We start from the raw sequence: 13,668 nt of genomic DNA on the forward strand, positions 1-13,668 counted from the left end.
CAAGTAGATGGAATGGAGAAAGAGATTGCTAGGCTGAATGGAGAAATACAGGACTGCAAGAAGGAATCAGTCCCTCTATCCTTTGAAGTTGTAGACCTCCAGGTGAAGCTAAAGGAGGACATTGTGGAGACCAAAAGGGAGATTGAACGACGGTGGGCTGTAGTAGTGAAGAAAGAAGTTGAGGAGTGGACAGAGGTCACCAAGAGACACCGGACACGACACATGCCTACTATTATTCATGACATGATTGAGGAGAATAAAAGAAGGGAGATTCGGGCATTACATGTGCGGGTGGTTGGGTTGCAAGAAAGGGAGTTTGCCAAGGCAGACACCACCATACTATGTCGAAAAATGGGCATAGAAGGCACACCATATATGGATGCATGGAGAGTAGGTAAGGACACTACACGTGCCCGCCCACTACTCTTCAAATTCAAGGACACCACCAACCGGCAAGCATTCTTGGATCATAGAGCAGCCCTCGAAGGTGAGAAAATGTATCTTGGTAATGACCTCATTCCCACACAGGTGGATCATAGGAAAATGAGCATGCCGCAGGTGCTTGAAGTCCGTTAAGGCGGGAAATTGGCAGTTTATAGAGATGGCAAGGTCATCATTCCAGGGAAAGTGGCATGTATCAAGAGGTCATCATTTTGTAAAAGGGGGGCACTAGCATAGTCGATTATCTTACGGGATTGACCACCATGCCCGCTTGGTGCCGACCACAGCTATCTCGCCTTCATACTCGTCTGCACACCACCTACCCTAGCACAGGCACCGCCCAACTCACACTACACGAAGATCCATTCCACCCATGATTGTGATCTTATCTATGCAGATCAGCTCTACCGTCATCTCTTGGATGTAGACCCATCTACACTCCGCACCACCATGCCGCTAACCCACCCCCATCATAGACCCACACATTTGGCAGTCATATGCACACGCATTATACCACATACCCCATCGACCCCCCCTCCCACATCCACCTCACGCTTGTCCCACCACATCCACCTTCTTCATAGGAGACATGGTGGTGAAGGCTATGCGCAAGCTTCAGATTGGCCGATCATAGGATCACGAGGGGCTTATGGTTGAGCACCTCTCTTATGCATGCGACTCCTTGGCATCCCTCCTAGCCCATATGTTTAATAGGGCCCTCTTAGAGGGCTTTCCCCCCACCTGGTCATCACACATTATTGCACCTATCCATAAGGCGGGAGACCCCGTGGATCCTAATAACTATAGAACTATCATGATCGGTCATATCTTGCCAAACTCTATGGATCTATTGACAAACACCTTCAAGAATGCCTTACGACAATCATCCCAGCAAGAAACAGAGTGATGCCGAAGGTGGTCTTCCCACCACAAGAGGGCGGCACGTGTCAAAGCCGTACGCACCAAATGGAGCGGAAAAACATTGGAACCACTTGCTGCCACCGACATGGCGGCCATCCCGCCGGTCTAGTTGGTGACGAATCTCCGCCCATCTTCCCATTGAACTTGGGAGGCTTAAGAAGCTTCAGTAGTTGAGCTTGTTCCTCACAAGGCATGGAGGAAGAACTTTGCAAACCAATAGTCCCTTGGCGTCGAGCCGGTGAAGGCGAGTGGGAAGTGTCTGGAGAATTTGGTGGAGAGGGACTCCACGAAGGAGATGTTAGTGACGCGAATGATGTCTCTCTTGCCGACTATGCACCGGTGTAGAATGATGATCGTTGGACCAAGAGCGAATTTCATCAAGTACATCCTTACTTACATCCAAAGGAGTGAAAAACCACCCTCCATAAAGTTTCGCCACTTCTTCCCTGGAGCGGTCATGTCCCTGTTGGCTGACAAGTATGAGCCTGGGTAGACTCCAAATCTGGAACACTAGTTGCTCAGGGTGCCGACTCTTATCCTATCAAGATGGTCAGATATGGCCTCCATTGAGACCATAAAGTAAATATGCAACCTGTGCGAGATCCATAACAAGGATAAAGTATGATGGCGAGGGTTGCAGCCCTTTGCACTGAGGAAGGGTGGATGGTATATGGGGGGAACCTATACATGAGAAAGAACCCAAATAGAGACTTTGTCGGGATATTTGGGGAACCTATACATGAGAAAGAACCCAAATAGTGGTGTTCCCAGGATATGGGAGGAACCTATAAACCTAAAAGAGCCCAAATAGTGACTTCTCCCAAACGTGGAACTTAGGGGCACTACCCTATCTAAGCAGTAAATGTACACGGGTGACAGAAAAGAAAAAAAATTTCAGGTTCACGAGGCTGTGATTCCAACTGTAGTCTGTAGAACACTCGTGTATATGTGCTAGGGTTTGAGAGTAAAGTGCAACGGAATCAACACATAGAGCACACATGAGTCCTAAAACTAATGTTCTGTACTATGTACTAGAAACAGTTTACAACTGAGTTCCTGAGAATATGGGAGATATGGCCGAGTGAAAACATCAACTACAGCCCTGTGACCTGCTGAATACCCCTGGCTAGCATTTCGCCTGTAGAGAAATGCTCTCTGAAGTCTAACATAATAAAATGCAGATGATTCCGACGATTTTGCTACACATGTATATATATAGCACATACCAGTGCTATTCGGCCTGTTTTACTGCTGTTGGCTTTCTGCGCCCGATTTGCCATGTGTCAGGCGGCCTGCCACGTAGCACTGGTGGCGGCTGCCTACAGGGCTGCCTGCATGGCCAAACCACCTGCTCGACCTCTGCCCAAGGCTGGCCGACTTGTACTATGAATTAGGTGTGTCACAGTGACACAGCGACATTGCCTTTGGGACTGCCCAAAGGCTTCACAGATTCGGGTAGGTTCTTCACATCTGAGCCCAGCGCCCTCCATTTAACACTTGGGGTGCGATTTCATGGGCTACGGAGGAGGGCATGGCTCTACAGTACAAGGAGGTTGGCACTGGCACCCTACCCATTTCTGGCACCCTACAGCTTGCCCATTTCTGATCTTGACCCCCAGGTTAGGGACCTTCCAGAGATGGTAGATTATCAGTAGCACCACCGCTTGCGACTTGGCATATCTGACGTTCTCTTTTATAACTAATGGAGGATCTTCTCTTGGAAAAAAGAGGTCACCTCCTGCATCAATCCATGTTGGAGAGAGAACTCACATCATAATAATATTAGCTTGGGCTCTTTTCTTAATAATCTTGGCCCTGCTTTTCCTTATTTTGCTTATGCTTTTACTTTTACCTCCATGTTCCTTTTTTGGGTCCACATTTGTTAGAATCAAGCAAGACCAGACTCAAAATGATCCTCTTTGACCTCTTTCATTTGATAGTGATGTCTTTCTTCAGTGGTTTGCCAGCCGTTGATGCTCACTGTTTCTCGTAGGTTGTATGAGTCTGGTTGTTGACATTAATTCACACCTTTTAACATTACTGTAAGGTGTTTTGGATTTTCCTGATCGGTTTTGCAGTATCTGTTGATTCATTGTCACAGATGGGGCAGGCAGGAGTAATAGATCCACTTGATATAGTGTGGACAAAGGTAGGATACTGATTATCCCCTTCAATGAATTGTACAGAGGAACCTTTCAACACTTGTTTCATAGATTAAAAAGCTTCACAGACTCAAATGGTCTTACCTCATATATGTACTGTGATGCAGATGCAGACACTAAGGGAAAAATATCTGCAAGATATGAGGGATCTGTATGCCATGCTGACCACAAGGAGTCAACAGGTAATATCACTGCAAACATCGAGTTTTCTTTGGACCAGGCTATTGTTTGCAGTTATCTGACTTAGGTGATCATTGTTTTTTGACAGAATATGCCACAAGAACAACTTCAGAAGCTGTCTCATTACAAGAGTGTTTTGCATCGGATGATACCGTATTTGGTGGCTCAAAAGGGAAGCCTTCCCAAGGAGTTTAAGCAAGACAAGGTTGAAGCTTTCGAAAAGCAAATCGTGAGCATTATGGAGACTTTCAAACGGCGGAAACAGGTGGTCCCACAGCAACAACAAACGCAGCAGCAAACAGGTCTAGGCCAAGTTCAGGCAGTTCAGCAATTGCATCAGGCATCAAACCTGCAACTGGATAGTAAGCCTGTGCAGCAACAGACACAGCAAATCAATGTTCCATTTTCAGCTTCAACTGATTTGCAGTCAAACAATGCGTCAAATAACTCCTTACCCATTTTGCAATCAAATGTTTCCTCACTCCAGCAAACAATGAGTGCGGCTACCCAGCCGAGTACATTAAACAGCCTTCCAGGTGCTGGTGCGAATGTGTCACATCAAATGATTATAGCACCTTTTGGGCAGACCAGCGGTAATTCTTTGCAGCCGAATTTAAGTGGGATGCAGCAACAGCAGCAGCAGCAGCAAGACCAACATTTCCACCATAACCGACTTCTCAAAGATCAAGAACAGATCAAACAGATGCAACCACGGCAGTTGCAGCAGCAACAACAGCAACAGATGCAGCAGAAGCAACAACAGGTCGCCCAGCTTATGCAAGCCCAACAGGCTCAATATCAATCAATGCCTGCTGACACAAGTAGTGACAGTAAAGTGGCAAAACATGCTGCACTCATGAAACAGATGCTGTTTAACCAACCACACCAGCAGCTCAACACGCGAACTATACTACTACAACAGCTGCAGCAGCAGCAGCAACAGCAACAGCAGAAAGCTCCATCCTTGCATCAAGCTTCTTCACCACAGATGTCTCCTCCACCACAGTTGTCTCCTCAGAATGATCTACAGAACATTGCGAATCCTGCTTTAATGATACCGAAGGTTGGAACGCTGTTGCAAGACGCCACACCACCTTTTATGATTCCCTCCCCTTCTCCCATGCTGGAGGAATCTGAACTCAAACCATTGACACCAGCCATATCTACAGTAACAACTGCAACAAGTGGCCAGGCTCCGCATTCTGCTGTGGCTACTCCAAGTGGACAGTCTGCTGCTATTGGTACACCGGGGTTTTCTGTTTCGCCGTTGCTAGCTGACTATATACCAAGTCCACAAATAATGAATCTTCAAGATCGTGCACAAACATACCTTCCTGGACTTGCAGACGAGAGGCAGATTGTAACAGAACCTCCAATGGAGAGGCTTGTCAAAGCGGTTTGTTTTTCTGAACTTTTCACCTTGCTTATTTATGTAACTCGCCTGTGTGTTAATGTTGTTTATGATTTAGAGACCAAAGTAATACATCAAAACTGTACCTATCATGTCCAGTGGCATGAAAAATTTAGAAAAATACCAACTGCCTGCCTGCTGAAAATAGCCAAACGGCTTGATTAAAAAGATGGCCGACCTATGAAGCATGATACGTACCTTCTGTGCAAAGAAAATATCCGGTGGTATCTGCTCCTTGACCTTTGCAGCAAGAGTAGCATGGTCCGTGTTGCGCATTCTGATTGCGGCTAATCCCCCCTCCTTTCCTCCCCCGAAACCCACCACACACACACACACACACACACACAAACAAAATGCCTTGTGAGACTAAAAAGCTACAGTGCACAATTTGTAATACTAAGCATACCCTGAATGATCTTGCAACAAAAAAATAGGCATTTAATGATTTCCAAACTAGCAAGTGCCAAAATTCTACTTGTAGGATTTGGACATATGTTCTTCCTAGCCTGCAAGCTCATTCCTTGTCAAGGAACATGGTTACAAAGTTGGTACATCCTCCATGTGTCCACAGAACATATATCAGAAGCAATCCTCGTTTGCTCAGGCTGCTGTCTCCTCCGGACTCTATGATCTCTGGGTTATAGAAGTGGCTCCACGTATTCCAGGTCTCTGGGATACTGCAAGTCTTTGATGTGTCTTGAGACTTGCTGTGGGTGTGCCTCAATCTGAGTTCCATTGGAGTCGTCCTATGGGCGGGTGCATCTGGCTTCCCCAATCTGCATTGATCAATCCATGGAAAGAAAGACGTAAGGAACGTTTGGTTGCAGCAGTTCCTTTGTTAGTCCCCAAAGATCTTTAGGAGAGTCTCTCCGAGTCCAGTGAGGAGCATGATGAGGCTATAAGTGCTGCGGTGGTTCCCGAGGCAATAACTCTAGTAGTGTTTCTATGGGTGACCGAGCCCGTGTGTATGGAGAAGAGCTAGAGCTAGAGCCTACAGATGGACGAGACATGAAGATCCCAAAGACCAGCAAAGGACCATGGAGCAAGGGTGCAGTGCCCCAATGCTTTAAGTTTAGCAGGAGGGGATGTCATGTGCATCACACTTGTGAGTGCCACATGGACATTAATCTCAACATCAGCCACCTTTTGGGCAAGATTAGGGGTTGTGTTTGGGTTCACGGAGAAGGATCTTGCGTAGCCAGACACCAAATAGCCAGGCGCGAGAGGACAAGTGTGGACAGCTTTTAGATACATTGTATATAATCATGCATTGACCAACCCATAGTTGTTACGAGGCGCGCCTCTTACCGTTAGAGGCGTTCGAGGCGTACAAGTCTTCTGAGGCGTTGGAGGCGTCTCGGCATAGTTGATTTCTTTTTTTGGACCATTTCTGGTTTTGCCGGTTTCTACCCGTTTGAGTCCGTTTGAGTCTCTAGACGGGGGCTGTAAGGGCCCCTCTAAGCTCTCAAGACTCACACACTCTCTCTCTCTCTCGTCTCTCCCTCTCTCATACACACTCTCTCTCCCTTCCTTAAGGCTTAAACCTTGCTCAAGGCATCCCCTCTCACACACTCTCTCTCACTCTCTCTCATACACACCCAGGTGATACCCTCTCTCTCTCTTATCCATTAGGAGCTCCTAGTACCTTACTTCCTCATAGTTGATGTTTCAGTTTTAGTTAGTTGTTTAGTTGTTTTAGCTTTTCTTACACAGACATTGTATCAGATCCACCAATTGTTGTAACCTTTTTGGTCTCATAGGTCATTTTGGCCTTTTGAAGACGGTAATATATCATTTCATTTCATTTCATTTCTTTCTCTCTCTCTTTCTCTCTCTCTCTCTCTCTCTCTCTAATAATCTATCTATCTATCACTATATATATATATATATATATATATAAAATATACAGACGCCTCTTACACGCCTCTAATGTCTCTTAAAAATATGAGTCTTTCGAGGCGCGTACCATACCCGCCTCGTACCAAACGCATCTGACGCCTCTAACAACCCTGGAAACCAGCCAACTTTAACAGCAGACCAGCCTTTAGCCCGTACATAAGGGCAATCAAGGGTCTGAGGAGTCATTTCAAGGTACTAACTTAAGGTGCACCCTCTAGGCAGCAACCGGGTATCTTGATCAGAGAAGATAGCAGTTCTCATGTCCGTTTTCAGTGGGTTACGTTTTGCATATGCATCAGAAGTCATGCACGATTATGCACAAGCAGATCTTAGTTGAGGTATGTGAACATCATTGTAAATATTCATTGCAATATACAAGAGTTTAAGTCTGTCTTCTCTATTTTGTCTTGCCGGTTGATGAATGATTAGTGTTAATCGTCCATAGTCAATTTTGCTTAGCATTAATCATCATTCGCTTCTGTGCGCATGTTACAAGGGTCACTAGGGCTCAAGCTGCATATCCTCTCATCAATCTGGCCTGGGCTGCTAGGTGCATGGTGAAAAGTGGGCTGGTGAAAGTAACCCCCAAATATACATAAGATGTAACATCCTTGGGATCTCTTTTATATGTGAAGTGATGTTTGGATTCCAGTGCATGTGAGGTGTTAAAGATCATCACCTTGGTCTTGCCAAGATTCAGTGTGAGGTCTTACCGCTCACAAAGTGCATGTAGTGCATCAAAATGTCTTTGGAGCCCCTCAGTAGAATCCGTGATGAGCACTATGTCACGGGCATATAAAAGAGTAGGGATCATCGTGTGTGCAAGTGGAGAGCCTACTCCACCCAACCTGTCAACAAAGTCGAAGATATCATCTATGTTAAGTACTAAAGCCCATATAGTATCAAAAAGAGAGGGTAGTCTTGTTTTATCCCAATCATGCTCAAGAACTCCTCTAACATGCCTCCTAGGGCTCTAACCTACCTTGTGATTGACCCACATAATGGGCATGTGATGTATGCCCGTGTAGGCATTGCGGTGAATCCCTTTGTTGTAATCCTCAAGAAGATCTCTGTAGAATTGCATGTTTTTGGTTAGCACCAGGGGTGCGAGCCATGTGGTGTGGCCCTGTGGGTGTGTAGGCTGAGCAGTAAGCTGGTTGGAATCCTGATGGGTGAGGTGGAAGGAGGGGGCATCTAGGCTGTACTTTGAAGGCGGTAGACGATCCATGTGGAGTTTCTTTGTGAGGAAATAGGGGCTGACTTTAGCATACCATACCCAATCATGCCCATGCTCTGCTAGCTGTCAAGAAGACTCCCAAGCAAACCTTGGTAACTTGTGGCTGTCCAGGGCGACATATGTACATCACCATCTGGAAAAGTGCATCTACCACCAGGGGGGCTACCCCAAACTCTGCTAGGGCAATAGAGTGTGGTACTGCTCTAGATCATGCAGGAGAACATCATGACCTGAAGCCTCTCGGTCTTGGGGTTGCTGGATTGCTCACATTGATGAGTGATTGAGGTAAATCCATCTCATCTGGAGATAAAATTCCTCCTTCCTCCATCCTCCTCTGTAGGAAATTAAGGTTACCACAGTACAGCAGCTATGGAGGCTTGAAGATATCCATGGTGGTGTCTGTAGACGAGGGAGTGAGAGAAAGATGTAACAAAATTAAATGCAAGAAACGAGTGATTTCACAACTCAATGATGCTGTTGATTGATTACTAAGCGTATATACCTTATCTTCGGCACATTACATTAAGGGGGACGATGACACATGGCTAGGCCTATGACATCATTGCTTATCACATTCACACATAAAATAGCTATAAGAGGTTGTTCACACACACACTCACATAAGTTAGTATTCATTACACATACAAGGGCTGTTCACACACAGACACAAGCGGGTACACAAACATGGGTACACTTACACGATGGGTACACACACAGACTCCGAAATACCTAACAAACCTCCCTTCGGAGCGACGGTGGAGATGTCCCGAGATGGACCTTCAATAGCCACTGTGATTTGGTCTCAACAGTGCACTCTAGTGCTCCATCTAAGACATGTTCCTTGCTACAGACTCAGAGGCTAGTAAGTGTGGTTCATAGGCCGGTGAGCTTGGCACAAAAGGCTCAACAAGCATGGCTCATACACTTAACAAGCATGGACACGCAAGGACTTAGAGGTCTAGGGAACATGTGCCAAAAGAGTGTGACCATTCATGACTTTCTCTTACATCAGTCTACTAAAAACAACAAACCCCCCCTCCACCCTCCACCCCCCAATCCCCCAATCCCCCCCCCCCCCCCCCCCCCTGGAATGGTGGAGCCTTTTATACCATAAGGTGGTACAGGCACATAAAAATGTGCAAAAATTTGAAGGTGCAAATGAAGAAACCAAGGTTTTCGCTCATGCGGCTCCAATTTGATGCAGGATGCCTGATTTTGGAAAAGCCCCATTTTCTAGTTGTATCATGTGATTGCAAAAATATTTAGTGCTGCCACTTCAAAGAGATCTGGGCAAAAGTGAATACACCAATTATATCATGTGGTAAGAGGTCATAGGTTCATATCCATTTGAAAAAAACCCCAAATTTTTGTTGAGGCAATGCCTCCGATTTGATGATTTAATCAGCATTTATGGTGAAAAATCCCCAAATTTATCATATTGAAGTGGCCTCGATTTTGCAATTTGGGGATTTTTGAAAACCCCAAAATTTTGGAGAATGCAGGATCTTCAATTTCGCTGATTTTCACTGATTTCTGCTAAAAGTGTGGGAGCTCTAATTAGACGATTTTTACCATATACTTTGGAATTTGTAAGTACTGGTCCTGCTGTGTAGACGGGCTGAGACTTGTCAGTGGGTGAATTGTAGAGCAGGAGCGTCAGATGCAGGCAGTTTTGATGCTTGTAGGTGTGAGTGATGTTGGGCGGCGACAACAAAAAAATATCAGCAGATCATTGGTGGCGAGCAGAAGCGTAGAAGAGGCGCTGGGAATCAACAACATAGGTGGCATGCAGGGGGGCCGCAGTACGGCAGTGCCAGGGGGCTGATAGTAGCGTGCATGTGGTGGTGGCTATTGGAGAATCCAGGCGGTGGCGAACAGGCGAATATCGGTGGGCTGTAAAGTTGGCTGGTGGTGACGATCTCTCACAGTAGGGCAGCTATGGAGGCTGGAAGATATCCATTGTAGAGAGAGAGAGAGAGAGAGAGAGAGAGAGAGAGAGAGAGAGAGAATTGTATTAATGTCTACAAAAGGCCAAAATGACCTATGAGACCAAAAGGTTACATCTTGTCCATGAAATACATCATCATGGGTACTAAAAATAAAAACCAAAGAAAGTAATAAGAGCTGAAATGTCAGATCTGATCCCAAAACAAAAAGTGTGGAGCTCTCATTTCACCCTAAAGAGAGAGAGAAAGAAAGATATATTAACGTCTACGAGAGGCCAAAGTCGGCCTATGAGACAAAAAAAAATAAAAAATAATACAACTGTGTTCTTCCGGTGATCGGAAGAAAAGGAAAAGAAAGAAAAGAAAAAGTGTGCATGTGTCTGGATACAACTGTGAATCATCATGGATCGGTGGAGCCCATATACAAACAATATAAAGGGGGGTGGGGATGTGGATGGAGTGCTAAGGCAAGATGCATCTCTATATGCTGAAGGGTTAGTACAAGCATGCTATGCAGATCTATGTCTAACTCCATCCAGTGCCATAAGAGGGATATAAGATATCATACATCGCCGATGCTGAGGCTGTGAGTGGCGTGAACATGTACCCTGAGTCTGAAAAGCGAGCTAGCCTCTCCTGTGTCTCCATCTGGTGTCTCATCCGGATAGCTGCTATCTCGAGGATGATACGCAGCAAACCATCCGTCCCGCACAACATTGTTCGAGCTGAGTTTGCTGCACCACCTATGGTAGTGGAGGCATTGTTCCAGACGATCTCCTTTATATACAGGATGAGGGAGATGCCCACGGAGAGATTATCCCGCCGAGCTTTTGAGGCATCCAAACAGCTGGCCGAGGGATCCTGGTATGCACAGATGCTACAGTGGTTCTCACATCATGGGATAGACATTGAGCGGTTGCCACCTTTTCAGTATGATCAGTCTGCTCCACGGGGTTACCTCTCTCTCAATGAGAGGAACAGAGTGATGAGACAGGACATATGGCAGCGCTACATACGGGAGACATGGACAGCACCAGAGAGCCCACTACCACCGAAGATGGTGTATTACAGAGACCACTTTATGAGCATCTCAAGGGATGGGTTTATACAGCGACCGTGGTGAATGGATGTATACATGCCACACAGCTCTCGCGTTGCTATTGGACAGCTACAAGTCTCATCACATCAGCTAGAGATAGAGGCTGGGAGAGCGGCACGGGTTCCCAGAGCCGAGCGGATATGCAGATTGTGCCGCGAGGAGGTGGAGACTGAGGATCACTTTGTATGTAGATGTAGAGCCCACCAGGGGGTCAGAGATAGTTCTGCAGGATTGTTTGAGGAGCACTCTTCACTACATCAGTTGATGGAGGCCTCGGACCAGCGACAGCTTGGCAGACTACTACTAAAGCTTCATAGTTCTCGAGAGAGACTCCTCCAGACACCCGCTCCCACTAGGGGTGGGAGACAGTCCCAGCTCACAGATTTCTTCCAGAGAGCTATGCCAGTGCCAACTGATGTACCATGTGGGGTGTGACTGCGCAGAGAGCAGAGGAATTGAGAGCCAGGAGGAGACCTAGACAGACTGGACACAGAGCACCTCAAGATCTGTGGTCTCTCCAGCTGTACCCATGTGGAGGCTGCAAGCCCTGGTGCCCAAACCGTTGCTGCATACATCAAGGCTGGTGTCACTAATGTATCAAAGAGCCACCCCTTCGTGCTGATAGCTCAACCCCAGAGCCTCCTCCCTGTGATGTAGTCGACCACCTCATCAATATAGAGCCCAAAGAGCGTGGGGGAGAGCGGGCACCAGTGCTTCACACCAATGGTGCTAGCAATTGTGTCGGACAAGCCTCCTGGGCATCGGACTCTCCCAAAGACCTGCTCATATAGCTTGTATATGCCCCACATCATGTCTGAGGGTATGCCTAGTGTCTGTAGTCGCCGAAAGAGGCATTGTCTGGGCACAGTATCAAATGCCTTGCGGAAATCCACAAAGCAACAATAGAGCCGTTGCCTCCGTGCCTTGGCCTGATCAATCAGGCACCTCAATGTAAAAATGTGGTCGATGGTCGAGAAGGCTCGTCGGAATCCTGCCTGGCCTGCTGCTCTCAATCCCCCATCCTCTGCATGAGTGCTCAGCTTTGCCTCCAAAAGTGCCCCGTATAGTTTGGCCAATATATGGCCAATCATGATGGTCTTGTAGTTCCCGGGGTCTAGTACATCTCCCACTTTATGGATCGGCACAATAGTGTGCATAGAGTCTCTCTGCATATGTCTGCCAGGTCTGAGGATCGGTAATAGGTGTGGGAGGACGGGGCTCTCTGAGTCTCCTCCAAGTAACAGCAGCATCTCTGCTTATGAGCATGTGGTATGTGTCCCAATACTGAGCCTCCTCATAAGCTCGCCGCTTACGGCGGGTGAGTATGCATCCTCCTGCCTGCCTGTCTCTAGGTGATCTCCCCGCGAGCCCTCTGCATTCGGAGACTGCGGTAAAGGTTTCTGCACTCATCATCATACCATCGGTTCTGGGGCATGCTCCCAGATGTAGGTGGCTGTCCTGTCCGTATGTGGTATGGGAAACTCCTCGCGGTTGCGGAGTGCAGTACATGTGAGAGCTGGGAGGTGAGCATAGCCATGGGTTCCGATGGGTCTAAGGCAAATAGCTGATCATGAACATGATAGTCATACACATCGGCTAGGTCCTGAGTGAAGTGGAAAATAGTGCGTGGTGGCTGTATGATGGGTGGGTGTATCTCCAATAAGCTCCTAAAAATGAGGGATAGATATGTATGATCCGCTCCAATGGGGCATGGTGGTACGGTAAAGTGAGACACCATATCTGCTGCCTCCCGGGATCCCATCACATAGTCCACTGTACTGCTGCCACCCCCCACTGGAAAGCAAGTCAACCCACCTGAATCTGGCCACTGAGTCATCCCGTTATAAATAACGAGATGGTGTCGGGTCCCAAGCTCCAGCAAATGTTGCCCATATCCAGTGCTGTCAGCTCCTCCGTCAGCGGAGATCCGAGTGGTCCCTGTATCCTCTGTAGCTAGCGACTCTAGTCTCAAGGGATCCTCAAAGTCATAGATCTCGCACTGTCTGCTCTGAGTCCGTGCATTGAAGTCCCCCATCAAGAAGACTTCTCCCAGTGTCGAATAGTGTAAGATCTCCTCAGATAAGACAGAGTATGGAGACTAAGGATGCCACTTCGCTCTTCAAAAGGTTGATTTCCTCTTGCATGGCGAGCTTTTCCTTCTCCCACTCCTCTTGCATGGTAAGCTTCTCTTCCTTCCATATTTCCGCTTTGGCCTCCAGCTTTCCCATGCGCGTCAATAAGTCCTTCTTGATGGCGGTGATGGTGCTGTCCAATGTCTTCTTTTGGTCCTTGATAAGAAACCTAAGGATATGATCAAGCTGGCTGATTTTGTCATCTACAGACCCTCCCATTGTAGAGGGAGGGAATGCTTG

The 13,668-nt window shown here is 47.0% G+C and overlaps 1 protein-coding gene across 2 annotated transcripts in view; it reads left to right on the forward strand.

Moving 5' to 3' along the window:
* LOC147624524 (mediator of RNA polymerase II transcription subunit 15a-like) overlaps positions 1–13,668 on the forward strand; it is a 94,449-nt gene that overhangs the window by 26,630 nt on the left and 54,151 nt on the right. For both annotated transcript variants that reach the window (XM_086819547.1, XM_086819548.1), the window contains exons 5-7: positions 3,441–3,511; positions 3,632–3,706; positions 3,793–5,100. In XM_086819547.1, coding sequence (XP_086675673.1) covers positions 3,441–3,511; positions 3,632–3,706; positions 3,793–5,100 — 1,454 coding nt within the window. The remainder of the gene's footprint in view (positions 1–3,440; positions 3,512–3,631; positions 3,707–3,792; positions 5,101–13,668) is intronic.

This window comes from Cibotium barometz, chromosome 25 (assembly GCF_041138505.1).
Source record: "Cibotium barometz isolate CiBa-2024 chromosome 25, ASM4113850v1, whole genome shotgun sequence".
In the NCBI taxonomy this organism is placed as follows: domain Eukaryota; kingdom Viridiplantae; phylum Streptophyta; class Polypodiopsida; order Cyatheales; family Cibotiaceae; genus Cibotium; species Cibotium barometz.